General features: G+C 40.4%; 3 protein-coding genes and 1 long non-coding RNA gene across 4 annotated transcripts in view; 1 reads left to right on the top strand and 3 right to left on the bottom strand.

Moving 5' to 3' along the window:
* Nucleotides 1-169: 169 nt before the first annotated feature.
* LOC117794364 (ras guanine nucleotide exchange factor P) lies at nucleotides 170-6195 on the bottom strand. Its single transcript, XM_034635004.1, has 3 exons — nucleotides 4625-6195; nucleotides 3612-4059; nucleotides 170-3090 (listed from the first exon to the last, which is right to left on the bottom strand). Exons 1-3 carry the CDS (start codon nucleotides 5283-5285, stop codon nucleotides 321-323), a joined length of 3879 nt encoding a protein of 1292 aa, XP_034490895.1. The 5' UTR covers nucleotides 5286-6195; the 3' UTR covers nucleotides 170-320.
* Nucleotides 6196-8413: 2218 nt separating this feature from the next.
* LOC117794366 (beta-1,3-galactosyltransferase brn) lies at nucleotides 8414-10036 on the top strand. Its single transcript, XM_034635009.1, has 2 exons — nucleotides 8414-8845; nucleotides 8911-10036. The coding sequence occupies exons 1-2, from the start codon at nucleotides 8524-8526 to the stop codon at nucleotides 9816-9818; spliced, it is 1230 nt and encodes a 409-aa protein (XP_034490900.1). The 5' UTR covers nucleotides 8414-8523; the 3' UTR covers nucleotides 9819-10036.
* Nucleotides 10037-10984: 948 nt separating this feature from the next.
* On the bottom strand, nucleotides 10985-15204 carry LOC117794048. Its single transcript, XM_034634503.1, has 6 exons — nucleotides 14085-15204; nucleotides 13840-14015; nucleotides 12871-13144; nucleotides 12498-12792; nucleotides 12310-12431; nucleotides 10985-12207 (listed from the first exon to the last, which is right to left on the bottom strand). The coding sequence occupies exons 1-6, from the start codon at nucleotides 15190-15192 to the stop codon at nucleotides 12056-12058; spliced, it is 2127 nt and encodes a 708-aa protein (XP_034490394.1). The 5' UTR covers nucleotides 15193-15204; the 3' UTR covers nucleotides 10985-12055.
* Nucleotides 15205-15232: 28 nt separating this feature from the next.
* LOC117794049 overlaps nucleotides 15233-21786 on the bottom strand; it is a 42928-nt gene continuing 36374 nt past the window's right edge. Inside the window, exon 4 of the long non-coding RNA XR_004618350.1 lies at nucleotides 15233-15318. This is a non-coding gene — a long non-coding RNA (uncharacterized LOC117794049). The remainder of the gene's footprint in view (nucleotides 15319-21786) is intronic.

Genomic DNA, 21786 nt, shown 5'->3' with positions numbered 1-21786 from the left:
TAACTTATGCAATTTGTATTTACAATGACAATTTTTGTTCTATGAGCCATGTGTCTGTGTGTGTGTGTGTATGTATATGTGCTCTTACAAATTTTGGCTTGTTACAAAATCAATAATATATGTATGCAGTTTTTTTTTTTTTTTTTTTTTTTTTAGCAATTGTTCTCACTTTTCACTTTATCTAACTATGTAATTGTTTAGGTTTCTTTTTAGCATTTGTACTTGAAATTTTAAAACGCGTTGGCAGCCCCAAATCCACTTGATACCGACCAAGGGACTCTCATCAAAGCTTGCTCTCGCACGCTCTCTTGCTCTCTCTTTTAGCGTCGGCGCGACGTTGTTGATGTTGTTGAAGTTCGGCTGCGCGCACTATAACAGCTGATGGCCGTCACCAGAGTTGCCATTGCATTGTTATTATTGTTGTTGTGGTTGGACATGTTGCTGTTATTACTGCTGCTGCTGTTGCTACTGCTGCTGCGCAGCGACCAACGTTTTGTCAAGTCCGCTGCTGCCGCCAGCGCTGCCGTATAGGCGCGCGTGCCAATTGCAAGCGTCGGCACAACGCTATTCAATTTCTTTGGCGATGGCGGCGGTCGTGCTGCAATGCCGCCGTTGCACGATTGCAGACGCGTTGGCTTGCTGAACGGACTGCTGTTGCTGCCACTGCCGACGCCGCTGCTGCTGCCGCCGTTGCTGCCCAATTGACTGGCGCTCAATGTGCTGCGTCGCAGGCTGCGTCGCTGCTCGCGCTCTTCATTGCTGCGACGCAAGCGTCGTGCGGTCACTGCTTGCGTTGACGTTGTTGAGGCTGTTGGCGTTGCCGGCTTGTTAAAAGTGTGACTAGGCTTGTTGTTGTTGTTGTTGCTAATGCTGTTGCCATTGTTGTTGCTGTTATTTTTACTGCTGTTGCTGCTGCCGTTATTGTTGTTGTTGCTGCTGCTGCTGCCAGCGTTATTTGCTGCTTGCGTCGCATTGCGCGTGCGCAGCGTTCGTTTTGTCAAATCCAAATTGCCCAACTGACTCAACTGACAGATGCTGCTGCGCAGCTGACGCTTGCTCACGCTGCCGCCGCTCGCCAAACTCAAGCTGTGACTGCGACGCGTCATCATGACGCTGGCAGAGCTCATGCTGACGCCGCTGTTAACGCTGCGTCGACGACTGTTGCTGCTGCCGCTGCTGACATTGCTGTTGCTGCCGTTGAGATTATTGTTATTGTTGCTGTTGTTGTTGTGGATGCTGCTGTTGCTGCTGCTGCCGCTGGGCAATGCCTCATTGCTGTTGCTATTGCTGTATGCAACAATTGCTGCCGCACTGGCGCCAATATATGATTTTCCTTTGCTGTGCTTGAACAATTGTCGGCGTCGTGTTTGCATATGCATATGTTGATGATTCTCATTGGGCACGTTGCGATAGCGACGCATTTGACGCTTCAGTTTCGGCTCTGGCAGCAACTGTTGCTGCGGTGCAGCCAACGGTTGCGGTTGCAACAGTTGTTGTTGTTGTTGTTGCTGTGGCAGTGATTCGTTGATTTGCTCCATTGGCTGCGTTTCTGCTTGTGAGCTGCTGCTGCTGTTGGGCAGGGGCGTGACTGTGGGCGTGGGCGTGGCAGGCAGCGTTGAACTTACTTCATTATCTTGCAACGTTGCCACATTATCGCTCCAAGGTGGCGCATAAACAAACTCTGATGCGGAACTGCAGCTGGAAATGGAACTTGAGCTAGCTTCAACCAGCAACAATTGCTGTTGCTGCTGTTGTTGATGTTGCTGTTGCTCTCGCTCCAGTGCCACCTGTTGCTCCTCATCCCGTTCCTGTTGCAGCAATGCATTGAGGGCCAGCAATTCGGCCGGTTGCTCCTGTGCATAAGTTGATTGCTGCTGCCACCTGCTGGTGCTGGCAACAACCTGTTGTTGTTGTTGTTGTTGCTGCTGCTGCTGTTGTTGCTCCCGTCGCGTTTCTAGCTGTGTGAGGGAATAGCCCTCCTGTTGCTGATAGCGTTGTTGCTCCTGTAGAATCTCCTGCATGCAATTATGTTGTTGCTGCGGGTGCTGTTGTTGCTGCTGCAGCTGCTGTTGTTGTTGATGCTGTTGCTGATGCTGCTGTTGTTGATGCCGTTGTTCTTGTTGCTGCTGCTGCTGCTGTTGATGTTGTTGTTGCTGTTGCAGCTGATGCAAGTGCTGCGATTGTTGCTGCTGCTGTTGCTGCGATCTCGCCGCCTGTTGCTCGTTGAGCAGAGAATTATACGACTCGGCAAAACTGTACTCTCCTGTGACATTGACTGCAGCGCTGCTCACATAGCTATCGAAGCTATGATCCAAATGTTGCTCCAATCCGCAAGCATTGCCATTGTTGCCATAAAGCACCGTCTCTGTTTCCGTTTCCATCGCAATCTCTCGTTCCGTCTCTGTCTCTGTGTCTAGCTCGGCAACAGCAACTTTACGTTGCAGCATTATTGGTGTTGATTGCTGCCAGGTTGCAATTGTATGATTCATAGACTTGCGGAAATATTTACTTTGTTGCAACATATCAACATCATCGTCCTCCTCCTCGTCCTGTTCGTGTTCCTGCTCCTGATCCTGCTCATCGACTTCGTATTCCTCCTCAATGTAATAGTCAAAATTGCGATACGGCTCCGGCGGCAAATGTCGCTTGGCCAAGGCACTGTAGGGCGTGTCATGCAGATATTGCTTCTCATCGATGATGCCGCACAGCTCGAGATTGGGATCTTCATGATCCTCCAACTCCTCACCCAATCTGCCAGTTGGATAATTGTTTTCCGTATCCAATGGCTCCAGCTCAACAAGCATATCCACATCCGTTGCACATCCATTGTTGCTGGCGGCATTGGCATTTGTTGTTGTTGTTGCCGCCTCTGTTGCCGGCGTCAGTATCACAGTTACCACAGACGTATTGTCCGCTCGCATCTTTTTAGTTGCCCACGTCTTGAGGGCCTTGTCCACTAGCGCCTTGCTCGGATTCATCACGTCCTGTTCGTGCAGACACTCGCCAATTATGTGCTTTTCCCGCACTGAGTCCACCGCTTCCTGTGGCGTTATCACATTCCATAATCCATCTGTGCCAAAAATCAGGCATCTGAAATATCGGAGAGTAAAAGTTTTTAGCATGTGATTAATCCAAAAGCTCGGCATTACTAGAGCTTATCGAAAATTGCAGCTATAAGCTTCGAATTTTATTAAAATCTAGTATTAATTAATTATACAGTTTTAAGCATGTCATTAATCTAAGAGTGTGTTAGGCGTACGATTTATTTAAAAGCACAGCACAAGAACAGCTCATTAAAAAATTTAACTCAAATCTTAGATTTTCTTTTAAATACTAAAAAATAGGATTATTTAAAAGGCAAAGAATAAAAGCTTTTCGAACAATTCCAACGAAAATCTTGAATTTTATTGAAATTTTTTGAGATTTAATTAACAACGAAGTTTTCAGCATAATCTAAAGTCTCATTGAATAATTTAACTGAATAATTTCGAATAATAATAAAATGCATTATTATAAGTTGAACACTTTAATGAGCTTTCAAACTTTAATAAACTTTGACCGGTTTTTTTTTTTTTTTTTTAGACTATTAAAATTTAAATAATATGACTCACCTGAATGTATTGGGATTGATTTTGACCACTTTAACATCTGGATCTGGGCTAACGACAAACTCCTTGCAGCGCGAATTATAACTCCAGAGATCACCCAGGGATCGGGCAACCGCCAGAAAGGGTATATCATCGACAACAGTGCGCCGTTTAATGGGACCACGATGTAGGGGATCTCTGGGACGATTCCATACGACGCGTGGCACGCCCGATTTGATGGCCACTTGTCCGCCGGATCGTTGAATACGCGACTTTTCCGCAATCGATTCGGGCTTATGATCCGTCGTCAGCTGTTTCGCACGCCAGCGGCGTTCGTTAGGATTTTGATAGCCCAACACAATCCCTGAATCACCGACATGTCCAATGTAAATTTTTTCGCGTCGCATAAACGCTACTGTTGCTGTTGTGCCGGCGGTGCTCAGGTGCCCATTTGCAGTGCGCGGCCATTTCTCTGAAAGTTTCCAAAAATCAAAACAAAAAAATACATAAATTATTTACTGATTTTTAAATGTAGCTTTTGAATTTCGATACCAATTGAAATATAAATTTATCGCTAAAACTATCGATAACCTAACAGCTGTTGAATGCAAAATCACAACATAAAAGCAAACCGAACTTGGGAAACATTTCGCTATATTTTTTCTGAATAGTTGTTGATATCGATTCATTGAATTTCTCGAATTTTACTATAGATTGTAGCAACATTGTGCTCAGTAAATGAGATTATAAATTACTAATCATATTATATTGAGAGATTTTGTGACGTCACGTGATAACGTACAAAAGCAACCTTTTTGACTCAGCGAACTCCCCTCTGATGTTATCTGCGTTGTATATACTGTGGCCTCGCTCTAACGCATGTACACGATGGTCATGCTTAGCGGGGTTGCCATTGTCGTGGTGCAAACATATGGCAATCTTGTGGAATATTCCATTCACAGACAGTCAGCAATCGATAAACGATTATATTGAATATATGTGTATAGAGAGCTTATATAGCTAACTCGTTCACTCACCTTGCTCACGCCACATGGCAAAGTGTGTGCCTATGTAGCCTTCGCGTATGGCGCGCAACACATCCTCATCGTTATCGGACCAAAACAGCTTTTGCTTAACAATCTCGAGCATAAGATGTTCTTTGGCAAAAAGTGCAGCCTCAGTGCCACCATGACCGTCATAGATGCCAAAAAATGCGTATTCCAACTCGTGCGTCAGCGGTGACTCCTGATAGGCAACTGAAAATTGATCCTCCATATATTTGCGGCCACCTTGACTACATTGTCCTGTCACTCGCATATTAACACCCAAAGTGGGAGTGGATGGGGCACTCTCTTTATTACGTTTACTGCTGCTATTACCGCCTCCTTTGCAGCGCATCGAGGCCGCTGAGCTGCTGCTGGTGGTTGGCGTGGGTGTGGCCATTGGTTCCTCCTGTTGGCCAACTGTCTTGTGGCTATCGCGCGTTGCTCTCGAGTGAACAACAACATCCAGCAAAGTATTGTTGTTGTTGTTAACCCGGGAGCATCGCTGCTGAGGCGCCGTAGATTCAGCTACTGCATCCGGATTTGGATGCGCATCTGTGTAATAATTTATGACATCGTATTCCACATGGGCTACATCCCGTTCTGGTTCCATAAGACATCTGTTTGTTGTTGTCGTCTGCATGCTGGGTAACATTTTTGCATTTAGGGGGGGTAGGGGGTTTGTAACCGGCGCCCGTTTTGTACTTGTTATGGTTTTGTTTATGTTGCTGCTTCTTCTTGCTTGCTCGTTGTTGATGTTGTTGTTGCTGCTGCTGTTGTTGTTGTTGTTGTTGTTGTATCCGTCTTTCACAGCAGTGTTGTAATTTCTTGTGACATTTGGCACTCGCACTCCAATATTGGCTGCAACCTGTGTCGTCTCGCTCCCACATTAGCTGCTATCGCAATGTGTGCAAGCGGACGCACTGCTGTCTCGCCCTTTGTTTGTCTACGCTGGGCGTATGTACATGTATGTGTGTGTTTCTGTAGTATTTTTGTTAGTCGGTGTGTGTAGGCTGCCTGCCTGCCTGCTTCTTACTTTTTGTTGTTTTTGGTTTTTTTTTCGTTGGTATTTTGATTTTTGTATTGGAAATCGCCGCCAATTTCTACCATCTATCGTCAGCCGCTGCTTATTCTCCTTTTACTTGCTCTGTGCTTATTTCAGATGCTTAATTCAAGTTAAATAATGGAAAAAAGCAGTCAATGCCAGTTGCAGTTTCACCTTGATGGAAACTTGGATTATGCGCGCGCTTTGCGAACGCAAAACAAAACTCGTTTGCAGCCTCTTAATATTTTTAAATTGTATATTTGTTGCTGTTTTTAAAGCCGTTGCAGCAGCGTTCTTTACTTTTAGATATGCAGTTCTTTTTGCTGTGAAGCATTTTCATTAGAATATTTTCGAAATGAGCACGAACACACGCACACACACCACATCAAATTGTTAATAACACAAAAACGAAATCAAATAGAAAGCAAGCGAACGAACGGAGAGCAGCAGAGTTGTAGCAGTAGCGTAAGTTTGACGGGGAAAAAACAACTGAACAGCGCGCTGCGACTTGTTTGTGCTGCCAACTCACAAAATAAGCGGGCGCTAAACAAGCAGGGCAGGCAGGCCACTCTGCCACACACACGCATGCTCATTTGGTATATACACATGTATGTGTGTATATACATGCACACATCCGTTTGTATGTACGCTTGTATGAGAACGGGCGAGCAACTGTGTTGTTGGTTGCCTGGGTTGCCAGATATCTTCAAAGCAAAATTGTGAAATTGTTTTAATAGACACACAGGGTTGCGGTGACGAGACGAGGATCTACGCTATGTCAGATTTGCGTAACCCCCAACTAAGGTTGGCGCGTCGCTTCTTAGTTCGAAGTGCAGACAAGTCACTAAATATGCGATAATGAAGTCAGTCTTTTAAAATTCAAAATAATAATATTAAATTCAAGGGAGTTTTTAAAAGATAATGAGGAAATTCGAAAAAAAAAAAACCTAAGTATATGAGTATGCATGGTCATACATATGTTTAAATATTTGTATATTGTAATAATTAAAGCTTATTATATTTGAAAACTTTTCTGTTACATAAGATAATTACATGGAAAACTTTTTTTCTTAGTTTAGAAAGTTTTAGAGTTGAATTACTTTTTTACATATTTTTTCAATAAAATACAAATATCTGCAGTAGATCGGGACATTTCAAATATCAAACAATTGGTAGTTAACGACCACACCCTGCATGAGCACAATCTGCGCGCCTGTCTGGCAGCCCTGAAATGTTAGTCATCGGCAGCGCGCGCTTCAATGCTCTTGCATGTTGTTGCTACTTTGCTGGTTTTATCCCACACTCACTTACACACGCACACACACACACACAAACCCCATGTATGTATCTAGAGCTGACACTAATAGCCAGCAGCAGCTGTAGTGTGCTCTCTCGCACTTATGTGTTGAACGCTTGCTAATGAATGTTGTTGGCTTCTACTACCAGTCATCGTCATGCTGCTTTCGCTTCAGCCATTGTAAAACGAACAAACGAAAATTTCCAATTTTAATGTCAGGCCATGCACACATGCTAGGTAAAACAATATGTATATATTTATATACATCGTATATGACAATGCATATATGAACGATTATGCACTTGTTTTAAAAATAAATATTAATTATACATGATCATAGGTCAATAATATGGATAGTAATTGAAAACTGCACATTTGAATATGCGTTTTTTTGAGAATGCCAGGCGGCTCGATCGAAGCTGGAGGGCAACACTTAAAAAACGATAGCAACCCTAAGATTGGTGTCGCCGTACGTTTTATTTGCTTCATACGATACGTGTATGCGTACGAGTGCATGTGTGAATGCCAATGCCTGAGTTCCCCTCCCCAAATACCACGACTGTATTAAATCAGAATGTGTTATATAATTCGATGTAAAATTGGATTCCATATTGCAATCAACATTAAATTAGCTTATACAAGTATAACTTATTCGCTAACTTACGAATTGCATCTGCTGTTAAATGTTATTCAATATTAAAAACAAAAAACCTGTCTAGCACTACTACGTATTGCAGTCTTACACAGCACTATTTCTGTTCAAAAATAATTTAAAATATATAAATGATTTCTATACTCTGCTCAAAAAAATTGTAATTATAATTAAATGATAAAAAAATGAATACATAGTTGGTAAAACTTGTGAAAGAATGCAAAGAATGCAACTAAATATCTTAAATGCAATTTGAACTGGGCTATTGGCGGTATTAAATTGTTGTTGATAAATACAGCTCTGTTAATTTTGTGGTTGTTAGGGATGCCGCACTAAGTCTGTGGCAAAACGAAACCTTACAACACTACGAGGGAATACTACAATATCACAACAGAAACAACAAAACCTTCCCTTATATCAATAATAATACCGACATCTGCATCATTAGGTATTAAAACTTGATAGAATTTAATCTGAATGTGTTTCGGGAATACCCTAATTATACACTTCAGTAAAGTTCTTCGTTATTCCGCTTTTTTTAAAGTGTTTATTTTATTTCAAACGACGACCAGCGCGCCTTATTATATCGATAAAAGTAAAGTATCGAAAGTAGCTTTATTGTGCATTATTCAAATGAACTACTAAAAATGTTCAGCATTGACGTCATAGTTGACCCTTGTGAGTATCGCTATCTACCCTGGCTGTGGCGGTGCAGAGTATATCATCGACTTATCGATAGACGTATGCTAAGAGTTGTTTTTGTTGAATTGGTGTGTGTGTGTGGTGTATTTTGAAATAGTTTGTATTTGTTTTTAATCAATTAATTTAATTTGACTGCATACAAACACACACATCCCCATCCACACACGCACACGTACACAATAATAGAATGTTAGAAGATGCGCATGCGCGGCCGCAGATTGCTACCAATTGTGTTATCGCTAATTGTAATCATAATATTGTGCATCAGCTACATATCGAATCATCTGCGTGAGAGCGCAGCCCGACGAGATGATGGCGGTGAGGGAGAGAGAGACAGAGACGAGTATCTGGTTCACTTGCCCCCCAATGACGACAGCAGTGACAGGGACGGGAGCAGTGATAAAGTCACCGCCAATCCTGTTCAGCATACAACTGGACCTGGTCCACTCTTGAATCTCAGCAACTTTGATTATCTGCTGGCCAGCGATGTGTGTCGACGTGCCGAACGAGAGCTGCTGGGTAAGTGTCTCAAATATGTATATGGTGTATATATTAACTAAATTAGGCAATCGACTACTCGACAGCTGTGCTCATTGTCACCTCATATGCGGGACACGATGCCTTGAGGGCTGCCCATCGTCAGGCGATAGCTCAGAGCAAGCTGGCCGAGATGGGATTGCAGCGTGTCTTTCTGCTTGCTGCGCTGCCGGCGCGGGAGAAGTTCGTCACACAGTCGCAGCTGGTGGATGAGCAGGCGCGCTTTAAGGATCTGTTGCAGGGCAACTTTGTGGAGGACTATCGCAATCTGAGCTACAAGCATGTGATGGGACTGCGCTGGGCGGCCAGCGAGTGTCGGCAACGGAGCAAGTTCATCATTAAAATGGACGATGACATTATCTATGATATATTCCACTTGCGACGATATCTTGAATCCCTGGAGGTGGATAAGCCAGCACTTGCGACAAGTAGCACGCTGCTAGCTGGTTATGTGTTGGATGCCAAGCCTCCGATTAGGAATCAGGCAAACAAGTGGTATGTCACACGTCAGGAATACCCGCATGCCCTTTATCCCGCTTACCTATCCGGTTGGCTGTACATCACAAATGGAGCAACTGCCGCACGTCTTGTGGCGGAGGCGGAACGCGTATCCATATTCTGGATAGACGACACTTGGCTAACGGGCATTGTGCGCACTCGCCTCGGGATTCCCCTCAAGCGTCACAACAATTGGTTTTCGGCCAATGCCGAATTCATCGATTGCTGTGTCCGTGACCTAAAACTACATGGATACGAATGCGAATACTTTGCCGGTCCAAATGGAGCCGATGCCAAACTCTTGGTCGAGTTCTTGCACAACGTGGAGAAATGTTACTTTGATGAATGCATCAAACGACCACCTGGCAAATCCCTCAAGCAAACCTGCCTGGCCACCGTTAAATCCCCCGCTCCAGAGCATGGAGTAGCTCACGTGCAACCGCTGAAGCTAAGATGACCCCTCAAGCGGTCCACAGCCAGTCATCACTTGGTGCCGTCCAAATACAACAGTCTACAGCAATTCTTATAGATATACTCACATTAAGACTAAGATAAATAGGCCTAAGTATTCCATTGTGCAAACTGACATCATTGTCAACACTTAAAGTATTAAGATGGAACAGTACACCGAGATGTGTACTCCGTAACTTATTATATAACTCATTTTTTACTATATCTTTAATGTTTTATTCAGGGAATAACACCGGAACCGGTAACCGGTAACCGATACTAACCGTTTCATTTTTAGTACCGGAACCGAAACCGTAACCAAATGAAAATTCTCTGTCAAGAACCGAATACCGAAACGTTTATACCGGTACGGTTGTGGTAAAGTTGCTTGGTCAAAGAGTTGTCCAACTTTCAACTGTCATAACTTGATCAAAACTAAACAGATTTTCAAACGGAATGTTATTTTGATCATAATTTGGCCTCTTAATTCATTCTGTATTCAATTTTTGTTCATTTAGAAAATTTAATTATTTACGACCAAGATTCGATTTCGATGCTAAGGGTCCCCCCTTTGAAATTTCGAAAATTCAAAATTTAAAATCTCAAGTTTTCACTTTTAATCAACTCCTTATATCGTAATTAGTATAAAACAACACTTTAAACTTGATTCTGAGACCTTTCATTTTTTTGTAAAAAATCATGTGAAATTGAACAAAAATTTGGACTTGTAAAGTGCCTGAATCCGCAGTCTGATCAGATTCAAACTGTCATATCTTGATCAAAACTGAACCGATTTTTACGCGGAATGTCATTTTGATCATGATGTGGCCTCTTAATTCATTCTGCATTCAAATATTTTTAAATTCGTTCAATAAATTTTTTTTACTGATTATAGGTTTCCCAACGGGAAAGTGTTTTTTAAGAACCTCAAAAAATGGAACCAAATGGATAAAGAATAAAAGGATCCAAGTGAGTAAAAATGGTATTTATGTTTTGTGTTATCATTCTTTATTATCATAAATAGATTTAAATTAAATAAATGCAATACAATTAAGCACAATTTCATTGTACACGCTATGAAATTCTGTAATTTTGTAATTTCTTAATTCATTCTGTTAATTTTAACTGTTTGCTGTTTTCATTGCTTTTCTTTTTTAAGCTTTTATATTTTTTAATTAAATAAAATAAATGTGAGTACGTGCGTGTGCATGTGTTTGATTGTATGTGTATGTGTATGTGTGTGTTATGGGTGGGGAAATTATCTTGGCGTGTATGTGTGTGAGTGTGTGTACGGCCGCAGTCTCTATACAAGTTACAAAAGAGATCGATAGATGGAGCTTTATTCTTGTCTCCCAATCTATTTCACTCTCTACCTTTCTCATTCGATCTGTGCAGCTTTGCATTTGCATACGTTTTGTGCATCTCTTTCGTAACTTTATAGAAAGTACGTGCCCGTAGTTTTCATTATGCGCTTTGCTTTGCTCTTTCTTTCGTTCCATTTTTAGTTTCTTCTTATTATACGCATAAATATAAAAGTGCATCTCATTTTGTTTGCTTTTCGTTTATGTTTTTGCTTTTGTTTTTTCTTCTACTAATTTTTAGAGAATAAGTTTTATATAAAAAATAGGCTTGGGCGTAGGCGAATTAATTGTGGACATTCGCTACAAAATTTTCTGGAATTTATCTCACGCTCTCTAAATCTAAATAAATATAAATAAATAAATTGTATATATAGTAATTAATTAAAAAAAAAAAAACAAAAAATATACGCTTGTCAGCTAATTTCAGGCAGCTGCTCTGTGTGTGTGTGTGTGGGTGGTGCGTAAGGTTCGGTTTCGGTATCGAATTCGAATTGCAATCGATATTCAATTCCTGGCGCTGTCGCTCTCATTGTCGAAACTCTCTCGTGCGTGCCGCGGGGCAGGCGAGAGAGCGCTGAGCGCTGACAAGCGACGACGACGACGACGACAGCGACGGCGACGGCCACGAAGCCAACGCCGACGCGACGTTGACGTTGACGACGACGCGCACAGTGCATGCCTTAAGGGCGAGAGAGATAGACATAGCGAATGAGTGTATGGATGCCGTTTGTCTGTGTGGTGTGTGTGTGTTTGTCTGTGTGTAGGTGACAATTTTGTTGTGTATGATTTTTGTTTTTCTTTTTTTTTTTTGCTTCCTTTTTGTGTAGATTTCTTTTTTGCTTTTATGCTTTGCTTGTTTATCTTTCTCTTGCTTCGCCTAAACTTATGCTACGATTTTGTGGGGCTGCATCCATTTCTTCATGTAATAGCAGAACAATGTGGAAATATAGAGCAGGATCATCAGCGCACAAGTTACGGCCAATGCGAGCACGGACGTCTTTGTGGGACATGGCTCGATGATAGTGACAGTCTTGTCTGCAAAAGAAATAGATAGCAATAAGTAGAGTATTAGTCTCAATTTTATCGGAGCAACACTGGACGAAAATTATAGCGGGAATTGGAAAATGGTTGGCTTACCTTTGGAGAAGTCTGTGCTTGGATCCGCCTTGAAGAATTCACGCTTCTCATCACCAAAGTCCAGCACCAGAATTTCCTGCGAGATGTTCATATGATCCTCGCTCTTGGTCTCGTTGGAAGGACTAAAAAAAGCAATTTTGATATAGTAATTCTGATTTTAAATATATATTTGCTATTTATGAACTCACCTTTCGATGGAACGACGACGTCTTCTGCCCAAGGACTCAAATGATTCCATGTTCCATTCACAGACAGCGGGATCACAAGGTCCCAGGCAATACTTAACATTGCATTGGAAGATGACGCCATAGCTTTCAGTGAAACGGAATGCCTCATAGGTCGATTGCAGAGCATTGCCATCGGCGGTGAAGCCAGGGAAAATGGTGGGATCCGTGGGGCAGCCATCGTCATCAATGATCTTGAAGCTGGTGCGTGCATCCTTGGCCATGGCAACGCAGGAGCGTGCAAAGATGCCATAAGGAGCTGCAATTAAGTGCAAAATTCGAAATTCGAATCAGTTAAAACGCGATCTTCAACAGGCAATTAAAAAGATACACTCACTATCTTCGGGAATTTCGATGCGGAAATTGAGACGATCGCCGATGCGGACAGTTTCCACCTCGCGTTGACGTGTGTCCAGAATGCGAATCCTTGGTGGTGGCGCCTCGGGGGATGAGTTGATGTGAATCATTTCGGGATCGCGTATGGGCATCATGCCGAAGGTAATGTTCTTGGAGCTCATATCATACGTGCACTTCACCTTGTAGATCTTATCGGCCTTGGTCATCACAACGCTGTGATGTTGCAACACCACCGTATTGGAGTAGACGCCAGTCTGTGGAGTAAGTGGAGATTAAATAGAGGTCAAGTCCTGAGTTTGCTGTCTACTATAAATCCCAAATGGAAGCCTTGAGTTTAAATTCACAACATTTCAAGTCTGACTAAAAACTATCTAAAAAATCGCAGATATTCTATTTTTAGATTGATTATTTTTTTTTTAACTCTTACTTTTAATTTAAATATAAAATATATTTTGAAATATTTGCAATTTATTTCTTAATTTTTAATATATAAATTTTAATCATAACTATTTCATTTTTCCAAAAATATATATTCTGTTGGGTTTTTCCTAGATTTGAATGCAAAGATTTTGAAAACTGAAAGTTTTAGATCTCAATCTTTCATTTTAATTTTGCGACCTTTAATTTTCTTGTAAGAAATCATGCCAAATTGTACAAAAATACTGACTACAAAGTTGCTAAATCAAGAATTGAACCAACTTAAAAACGCCATAACTTTGTCAAAACTGAACCGATTTTCCAGCGGAATGTCGCTTTTATCATGGATTGGCCTTTTAACTCATTTTGCATTCAAATTCTTTCATATAATTTTTTTTTTCCGGAATTCGACTTTACTTGAGTTTTTCGAAAATTCAAAATTGTAAGTGACAAGTTTAAGCTTTTAATCAATGTCACAATTAGTACAAATAGCAAATAGTTAATATTCAAAAAGTCCCTGCTGTGTACATACCACGCTCTGTGTGTTGCAATCCTGTCCAGCCATGGTCAGATCGAGACGGAAGGCATCCGAGTTGATCACATCGATGTTGCACGTTTCCGAGCGACCCAAGGCATAGATGCGACCGTTGAAGGGCTTGTTGGTGCGCACCTGGACAGCGATGCGTGTGTCCTTGCAGTGCACTGAGACTGAAAGAGAAGTGGAGAGAGAGATTAGGCTGATCCTCGCCAGGAATTCCGCTGAAAGAAAGGACTCACCATCGTAGCAGGTGCCAGTCTTGTCGCAGTTGACATCGTTGCGTGTCATGTTGGTCAGATTTGGATCCTCGATGGTGTCCAGGCTGACGGGCAGGGTGTCGATCTTGTCCAGGGTGCCGGGTGGTGAGTTGCCACCGTTAGCCGATGATGAGGCGGACTTCTCGCACTGATTCTCAAAGTACTGACCAATGGGCTCGCCATGATCGATCAATGGACGCTCGTGATTCAAATATGTCGATGGTCCATCGGGCAGAGTCTTGTGATCCAAGTGATAGAGACGGCAATTGTATTGAGCTCCTTGGGGTTGGCCCAGATACAGGAAGGAGCGGCACAGGAATTCCGATTCGATTTCACAGGCCAAACGGCAGGCGGACTCGGAGGTCACCTGCAGCTCCTTGTCGGTGTAATAGTGGAGTCCCACATATTGGGCCACCTTCTCCTCGGAGACACCCATGCGGGCATTGGCAAAAGAACGGGTATTCTTACAGGCTTGCGTCGGTTTCAGGCACAGATTCTCAAAATAATCCGTACCCTGGGCATCAACCAGCTGAACAAATTGTCCGGAACTGCGACGATCCGAGTCGCTGAGCACACACTTCATGTTGTTGTAATCGTATTCGACGGAGCGACAGATGAAACGCTTCTCGTTGAGGCAGGCGGACAGACACGCCTCCTTGGTGCTCGTATAGATGAGGGCATTGTCCAAGCCACGGATGATCTTATTGGGCACACGCTCGAATGACCACGGACGATGGCAGACATTCTCGCTGCGCAGCTGCAACTTCACCATGTAGTACATGTTGGCGGAACGTTGTGGCGCCGCCGATGGATTTGCCGCCGATGAATCGTTCTGCAGTTGGCAGTGCGTCTCCTGTGATGGCGACAATGGATTCACCACAAAGCTAAAGGCCGCTGCCTGGCAATCAGCCTCCTCCCGGCACCAGCCCTGGCATTCGTAGAGCGATAGATTCTTCACACTGTAATACGTTGTCCCGGCAAAATCATAATCTGTCAGCTTCTCAAAGGCCATCCTTGCCCCGGCCTCACCGGGCAGCATCATCAGCATTGCCACTGCCACAATGGACAGCATCATTCCCCGCGAGATCATTGTTCCCGATGCTGTTCTACTTCCTCCTCCTCCTCCGCCTGCTCCGCCTGCTCCTCCTGCTGATCTGCTTGTTTTCCTCTTGTTGCTCCCACTGCAATCTCGGCTGCTCTTCGCTGCAATTTGCATCTGGAATTGATAAGAAGAAGACGTGGTGGAGAATGAGAATAAGTTCAGCTTTAATTGCTTAGTCATTAATTCAACTTGTTTTTCTTAAATATATATTTTCTAGATTTTCTTTTTCTGTAGATTAAGTCTTCTTTCTAATTTAATATATAATTTTGTAATATTAAATAAAATCATATATTTTATATTCTTTTAATATTCATTTGATTTTAATTGAATTTTTCGAACTAAACAAAGCTTTACATTTAAAAATCTTTTTAAGAAATTAAATTTTCTAATTTTGCTTATAATTTTTTTATATTAAATAAAGTCATATATTTTATATTCTTTTAAGATTCATTTGATTTTAATTGACATTTTCGAACTAAACAAAGCTTTACATTTAAAAATCTTGTTAAAACATTAACAACATTAATAAATATTTAAAGATTTTTTGATTTTATTTAAGACATTTTTTAAATTATTGTAAATTATATTTTAGTTTAAGAACTCTATAATGTTATTCAATACTAAATTAATTAAAATTCAAGATTTTTTTTTTATAAAGTTGCTAAGATTCTCGGACTTTAGTTCTTATAACGAAATAAATATAGAATTTATATAATATTATAAAAGCTATGTTGTGTGAAACTTTCAGCCTTCTAGTTCTTATGGTTTGGGCTGTGCAATGATCAGTCAGTTAGTCAGGATAAAGCATTTTATATGTATAGATATTAGTTTTAAGATATTTTTATTGTTTTGAATAATTTAAAGGGAAATTGGAGATGGAGTCTAATGATTTGCTAATTGCAGGTGCTGACAGCACCCAGAGAGTGAGAGAAAGAGAGAGAGAAAGAGAGAGAGAGAGAGAGAAAAAGTTGGGGGAGCTGCGGCTTAGCATCCGCTACCAAATGCGGCCCATTATACGCTTAACTGAGCTCACAGCAAACCAGCGAACCAATAAGAGCTCCCCCACCCCTTCCCCTCCCACTCCCCCTTCCACTGTCCGTGTCATGTTCTTTTGGCCAAGTTCGTTGGCACAAGCTGCATTTGCTAAGACTTTAATGAGCTGAGAGCAGGCGGAAATTACAGTGGCATGGAACTTGCCGCCAGTTAGTTGCCACTAGGTAGGTTGCCACTAGGTAGGCTGCCACTTGCCACTTGCCACTAGCGTTGTCCCCTCATTTATGGACTACACTCTGCGGTTAAAAAATTCTAATGGCCTCATTTCCAATTTCCAATTGCAATTGCAATTCCAATTCTTGTGGCTTTTATTCGAGCGTGCTGCAAAAATTGCTTTTCCGTTGCCGCTTGCAGCTGCCACAAATTTGACCACACTTCTTGCTTGCCCCCTGCCCCGCCTCCTCTTCAATTGCAACAAATTTTGTGGAGGCGGAACATTGATTGACCCTCGAGGTGTTTGCCAGGTGAAAAGCGAAAGCCTTGGACTTTAACTTCAGTTTGCCAACTCATTCATATTAATGGTGAGTGCATTCAATGATTCAAGTGCGCACTCACTCGAATACTTGTGAGTATTATCGCCTATTCAATTGCCAACTCGAATATGAATTTAAATGTAAGTACTCGTATGTGTAATCGTAAAAGTATGAATACTTAAGTGTGTGTATTATCTCTATTCAATATTCATTCACTTTGATGACTTTCTTAGACACCCATTTTGGGTTCATTACAGGGTCTTAATGTTCAAGAGTGGGTTAAAGTTGGGGTCAAACATGGGTTAAGCTTAAGTTGCTATTATATATGTATGTACATATATTGAAGGTTACTTTGTTATACCATTTATTCATAACACTCAATAATGTATTCATTCCACCGTCTTACAATTCACTTGCGCTTCATGTTTTTTGTTGTTGTTTATCGACACTCACTGTGTTGTCAATTTATTCAGCATTGCAATTTTGTGAGACTTTATGGACTTGTGAATGTATTCATTTGCATAAATGGACATTGGCAGGAGTATGAGTATATGTGAGTCCTTGACTGAATAGTATTCAGTGAATACACAAATTTACATACTATATGTACATATGTGTACAAGTCGATAATGACAGCCGTTATCGATAACGACAGTCTGCTGAAAAAAATTAAAGTAAAAAATAACACTAGGGCATGAATGATTTATGGAAATAAATTGATCTAAATTATAAATTTAAGATTAATATTTTAAAATCATTGTATGATTCTAGCATTTAACTATTCGTTTATGCTTATAAATATTAAATATCAGATTCCATTGAAGCTATTTGCTAGATTTATTGGAAACATTTCTAAACAAATTTTTAAATTATCCTACATTTATTAAAAAAAATGATTAAAAAATTAACAATTTGAAAGACACACTTTTTTAAGATCATTTCCAGATTTAAACATAAAAGCTGATATATGTGAGAATGCTTAAGCTTTATTTCGAGTCTTAATTTTTTGTTAATTAAATTGAGTTAAGTTTTTAAATTTAAAAAACTTTTTTACTAAAAAATTCAAATTTGCACAGAACTCAGATATAATAACTTCATTTGAGGCTTCACGTATTTCAAAATAAGGGTATCAAGATGGATGATATTTAAAAAATATATTTAAAATATTTCTACATGAATTAAGAATTCTGATTTCGGCTAAAACTTTTATTTAATAAAAATAAATTAAAGTTTTTAAGATGAAAGAGTCAAGAGAGAAGAAATGAGTCAAAGTAGAGTTGTTGGAGTTGGTGTAGTTAAAGAGTAGGGGGAGTAAGGCAAGTTAGGGGAGTTGAGCTATGCAATTATATTAAAATATTCAATTAAATTTGTTTGCTGAATTGTCCCAGGCAAGTGGTCAGCTAGCATGCAAGAAAGGCAACAAGAGCATAAGATGCATGCAACAACATCAGTGCAATTATATCTACAGAGTCAGAGAGAGGGGAAGAAATGGGCTAAGTACACTGAAAAAAAAATGTTCTAAATTCAAGATTTTGGTTTAAAAACTAAGAATTTTGGTCTAAAAAATTAGTCAAGAACATACAATTCTTGAATTGAGAACACACATCTTGGTTTTGGGAACAGTTTAAAAAAGACCAAGTTCTTATTTTAAGAAAAACTGTTCTTAGTATTAAAATTAAAAAATTAAAAATGATTTTTAAACTTATAGTTTTACTTTTTTTATTTTTTGTTATATATATTTTATTCTGTCTTGGTAGTTTTATTAATGTTATTTTACCTAACAATTTAAGATTTTTTTTCTTGTATTAAGAACTTTGATTTTTTAGATTAATATTCTTAGTATTAGTAATATGGGGCTAAATTGTTTTTATTTGAAGAACAAAATATTTAAGATGAATGTTCTCGATTTTCGAAGTTGGTCTTTTTTTTCGTGTAGAAGAAGGAAGGGAAAATGAGGGGGGCACATCAAATGATTACAGCGCTCGGAACGTGGCTATTACAAACAATATTAACTCGAAGCTTTTGGCCAAAGCGAATCGAGCAACGCGCACAGCGAATGTGTGTCCAATTGCTAAACGAGAAAGAGAGAGGGAGAGAGAGAGAGAGAGGGAGAGAGAGAAGTAAGAAGAGATGAGAAGTTGCAACATGAGCAACATTGACAACGACAATGGCAACAACAACTGTATGAAATAAGGTGGCAAACGCGAGTGCAGCGCGGGAATGTGTAGCGTGTACTCAAGTCAAAGCGACAGCAGCAACAACAACAGCAACAACAAGTTGCAACAAGCAGTGGCAGCAACAAGTACAACCAACAGCATCGCAGGGAGTCGCCTTGTTTCTTTTTTTTTTATATCATTTTTTTTTGCTTTGCAGTTCTTGTTCTACAATTGCCAATCTGCATGAGACGCAGTTGCTGCCACAGTTGCGGCAACTGTTGCTGTTGTTGCTGTTTCAGTTGCAGTTGCAGGCTGCGCATTTGAAGTCGCAAGTCGAGCCAATTACATGGACAGCAATCGAGCGATCGCTGGTGCGAGATAAACGCAAAACGCATTCGTTTACATTTGACGTCATTGCCACCGCGTTGCAAGCTGCCCAGTTGTTGCCAGTCGCCACCAATTGCCCCCTCACGACTTGCAGGTTATTTATAGCCCCAAATGCGAGTTTATTTTTGGGGCGTCCTTGGTTAAAATCATCTCTCGTCTTCTAATTTAAAACTCAACCCGACAATAATGATTCCACAATTCCACATGTAACTTCTTCTGTTGCAGTTGCAGTTGCAAGCGTAATTGCTGCTGCTTGTTGTAGCATTGGTAGCTGCTGAAATCAGCTGCTAAATGTTGCCGCTGGCTAACAGGAAATGCCAGCTGAGTGCCACAAACAATTCACACATTCATATGGCGCCCAGTTGCAATTGCAACTGCAGCTTCCAAAAATAAATGTGGAATTGCATGTGTGTACACACTGTACAGTATGTTGAAAGAATTGCGCATATCTAGGGCCTTGTGGGCGTTAACCACAGACCCAGGGCACTCAATCAATACGAGGTTGCAGCAGCAACCATTGCAACTGCAACTGCAACTGCAACAACAGCAGCAGCGATATCTGCAACAGCAACAGTTGAAGAACAAAGTAGATGAGATTTTTTAAAACAGTATAGTTACTCTTACAACTGGATTTATTTAGGATATATTTATATCATATCTTATATTTATCTTATAAATTCTACTCAATGAAAAAATAAATATGCTTCCTACATATACTTTATTTCCAATATCCAATATCTTCTCTTATTGCAAAAGTTTATCAAAAAAACTGAATAATCCACCGATGCTTCCTATGACAGCTATAAGATATAGTCAGCCGATTTAGCTCGTTTTGAAATATGTATCTTCTGCAGTCAAAAGACAGACTTGTACCAAATTTCAGCAATCTAGCTGCACTGAGAGCTGAGTTACAATAGGTCTATTAAGGAGGTGTTTAGTTTAATAAGGAAATAAAAGTTACCACGCTGTAAGGGTATAACCAATGAAAAATGAGTGCAATATTCTTGCAGTATGAATTTGAGTGCGAGCAGAACAGGTGAGTGTATAAGTGTATGAGTGTATGACTGTTTGAGTGTTTGAGTGTACTCATCACATTCCTTAGGGGCTCGGAATATCGCGCTGGTCAGTGGCGCGTACTTAGTTAGATGGATGATGCAGCGCTGGGCTGGGTAACTAGCAATCATGAAAATTGTACACTTGCCCCCCATTGGAGTACTGGAGTATAGGGTATAGATGGAGAGAGGTATGGTAGAGGTATGGAGAGGTATGATCGCGGTCTTGGTATGATTCTCGGTATGGTTATGGGATAGTTACATTGTGTTTGCTTTCGCTTTATTTCAGAGCTGAAACTGGCATTGACTGTGGCTCTGGGCGCCCTGTGGATGGAGCATGGAGGCAACTTTGAAACTTTGAAACGAGCTAAAGGTTATCATTAGGCACGTTTACTTCCTCTTCGCGTACGTCCTCTAATTACGAGGGAACTGAGCAAGTGAATGCCATAACCAGCTAGCAGCGAGGGATAAACACATGAGCAGCATTAGAAAATGAAGAACAAGAAGAAAAAGTAGTATAGATAAACATGAAACACAAGTCGTAAATGAAGCAGCTAAAATATCAAGAAAATAATCGTTGAAAACCTTCAAAGGTCACTCCGTTAGAGAGCAAATGACCCTCCGCAGGCTAAAGATATATCAGCATAATCATGGCAAATTTATGCACAAAAGCGGAACAAACAAAACCAGAACGAAAGAAATTTAAGAAAGAGCTGAAGAATTTAAAAATAACGGTGACAACGGCAACAATCCAAATCCAAAGCTAAAGCTAAACAGTGAAAGTAATAATATGCAATTAACTCAATTATAATGAAATGAATACACCGCACCGAATGAATGAATGAAATGAATACGACTATCAAAAAATACAAAAAAAAGCAAACAAAAAAAAAAAAAACCCAAAAGAAACCTCATCAAAAGGCCAACGGCAATTTTTTCCTCATTCACAACAAGTTTTATTTTCTTTATTTCTTGTTTCTTTCTTTCGTCTTCTGTGATGTTGTTGGCAGTAGAAAGGCGAAAGATCTTTCACAAAGAGTAGTTCCAGTTTTAATTAGTCGCAGTGACAGTTATTTTCATAACTGTTGCAATTTTGTGAGGTTAGTTTGAGGCACAGTTTGCGCTTCATTTGCGAGTTTTCTATGAAGACAAGCATTTGAAAGCAATTGAAAGTGACTAAACGAGAGTTGTACCATCTTGTTGTTATAAATTATATTCAATTTGCAATTTCCCCTGTAATTGTTGCAATTTTGTGAGGTTAAGTTGAAGACAATTATAATTTGAGTTGTTTTCTACAAAAAAACTGAAAAGTTGATAAACTATAAAAAGTGTCTATTGATTGTCGTTAACTATTATAAAATATGCTTACATTTTTTGTTTGTAATTTTTGTTACTTTGTGAGGTTATGTCAAAGCTTAATTAATAATTATAGTCAGATTTTATTAACCGAAAATTAGCATT

Source organism: Drosophila innubila, chromosome X, assembly GCF_004354385.1.
Source record: "Drosophila innubila isolate TH190305 chromosome X, UK_Dinn_1.0, whole genome shotgun sequence".
Classification (NCBI taxonomy): Eukaryota; Metazoa; Arthropoda; class Insecta; order Diptera; family Drosophilidae; genus Drosophila; species Drosophila innubila.
This window is presented reverse-complemented; position numbering and strand designations above follow the sequence as displayed.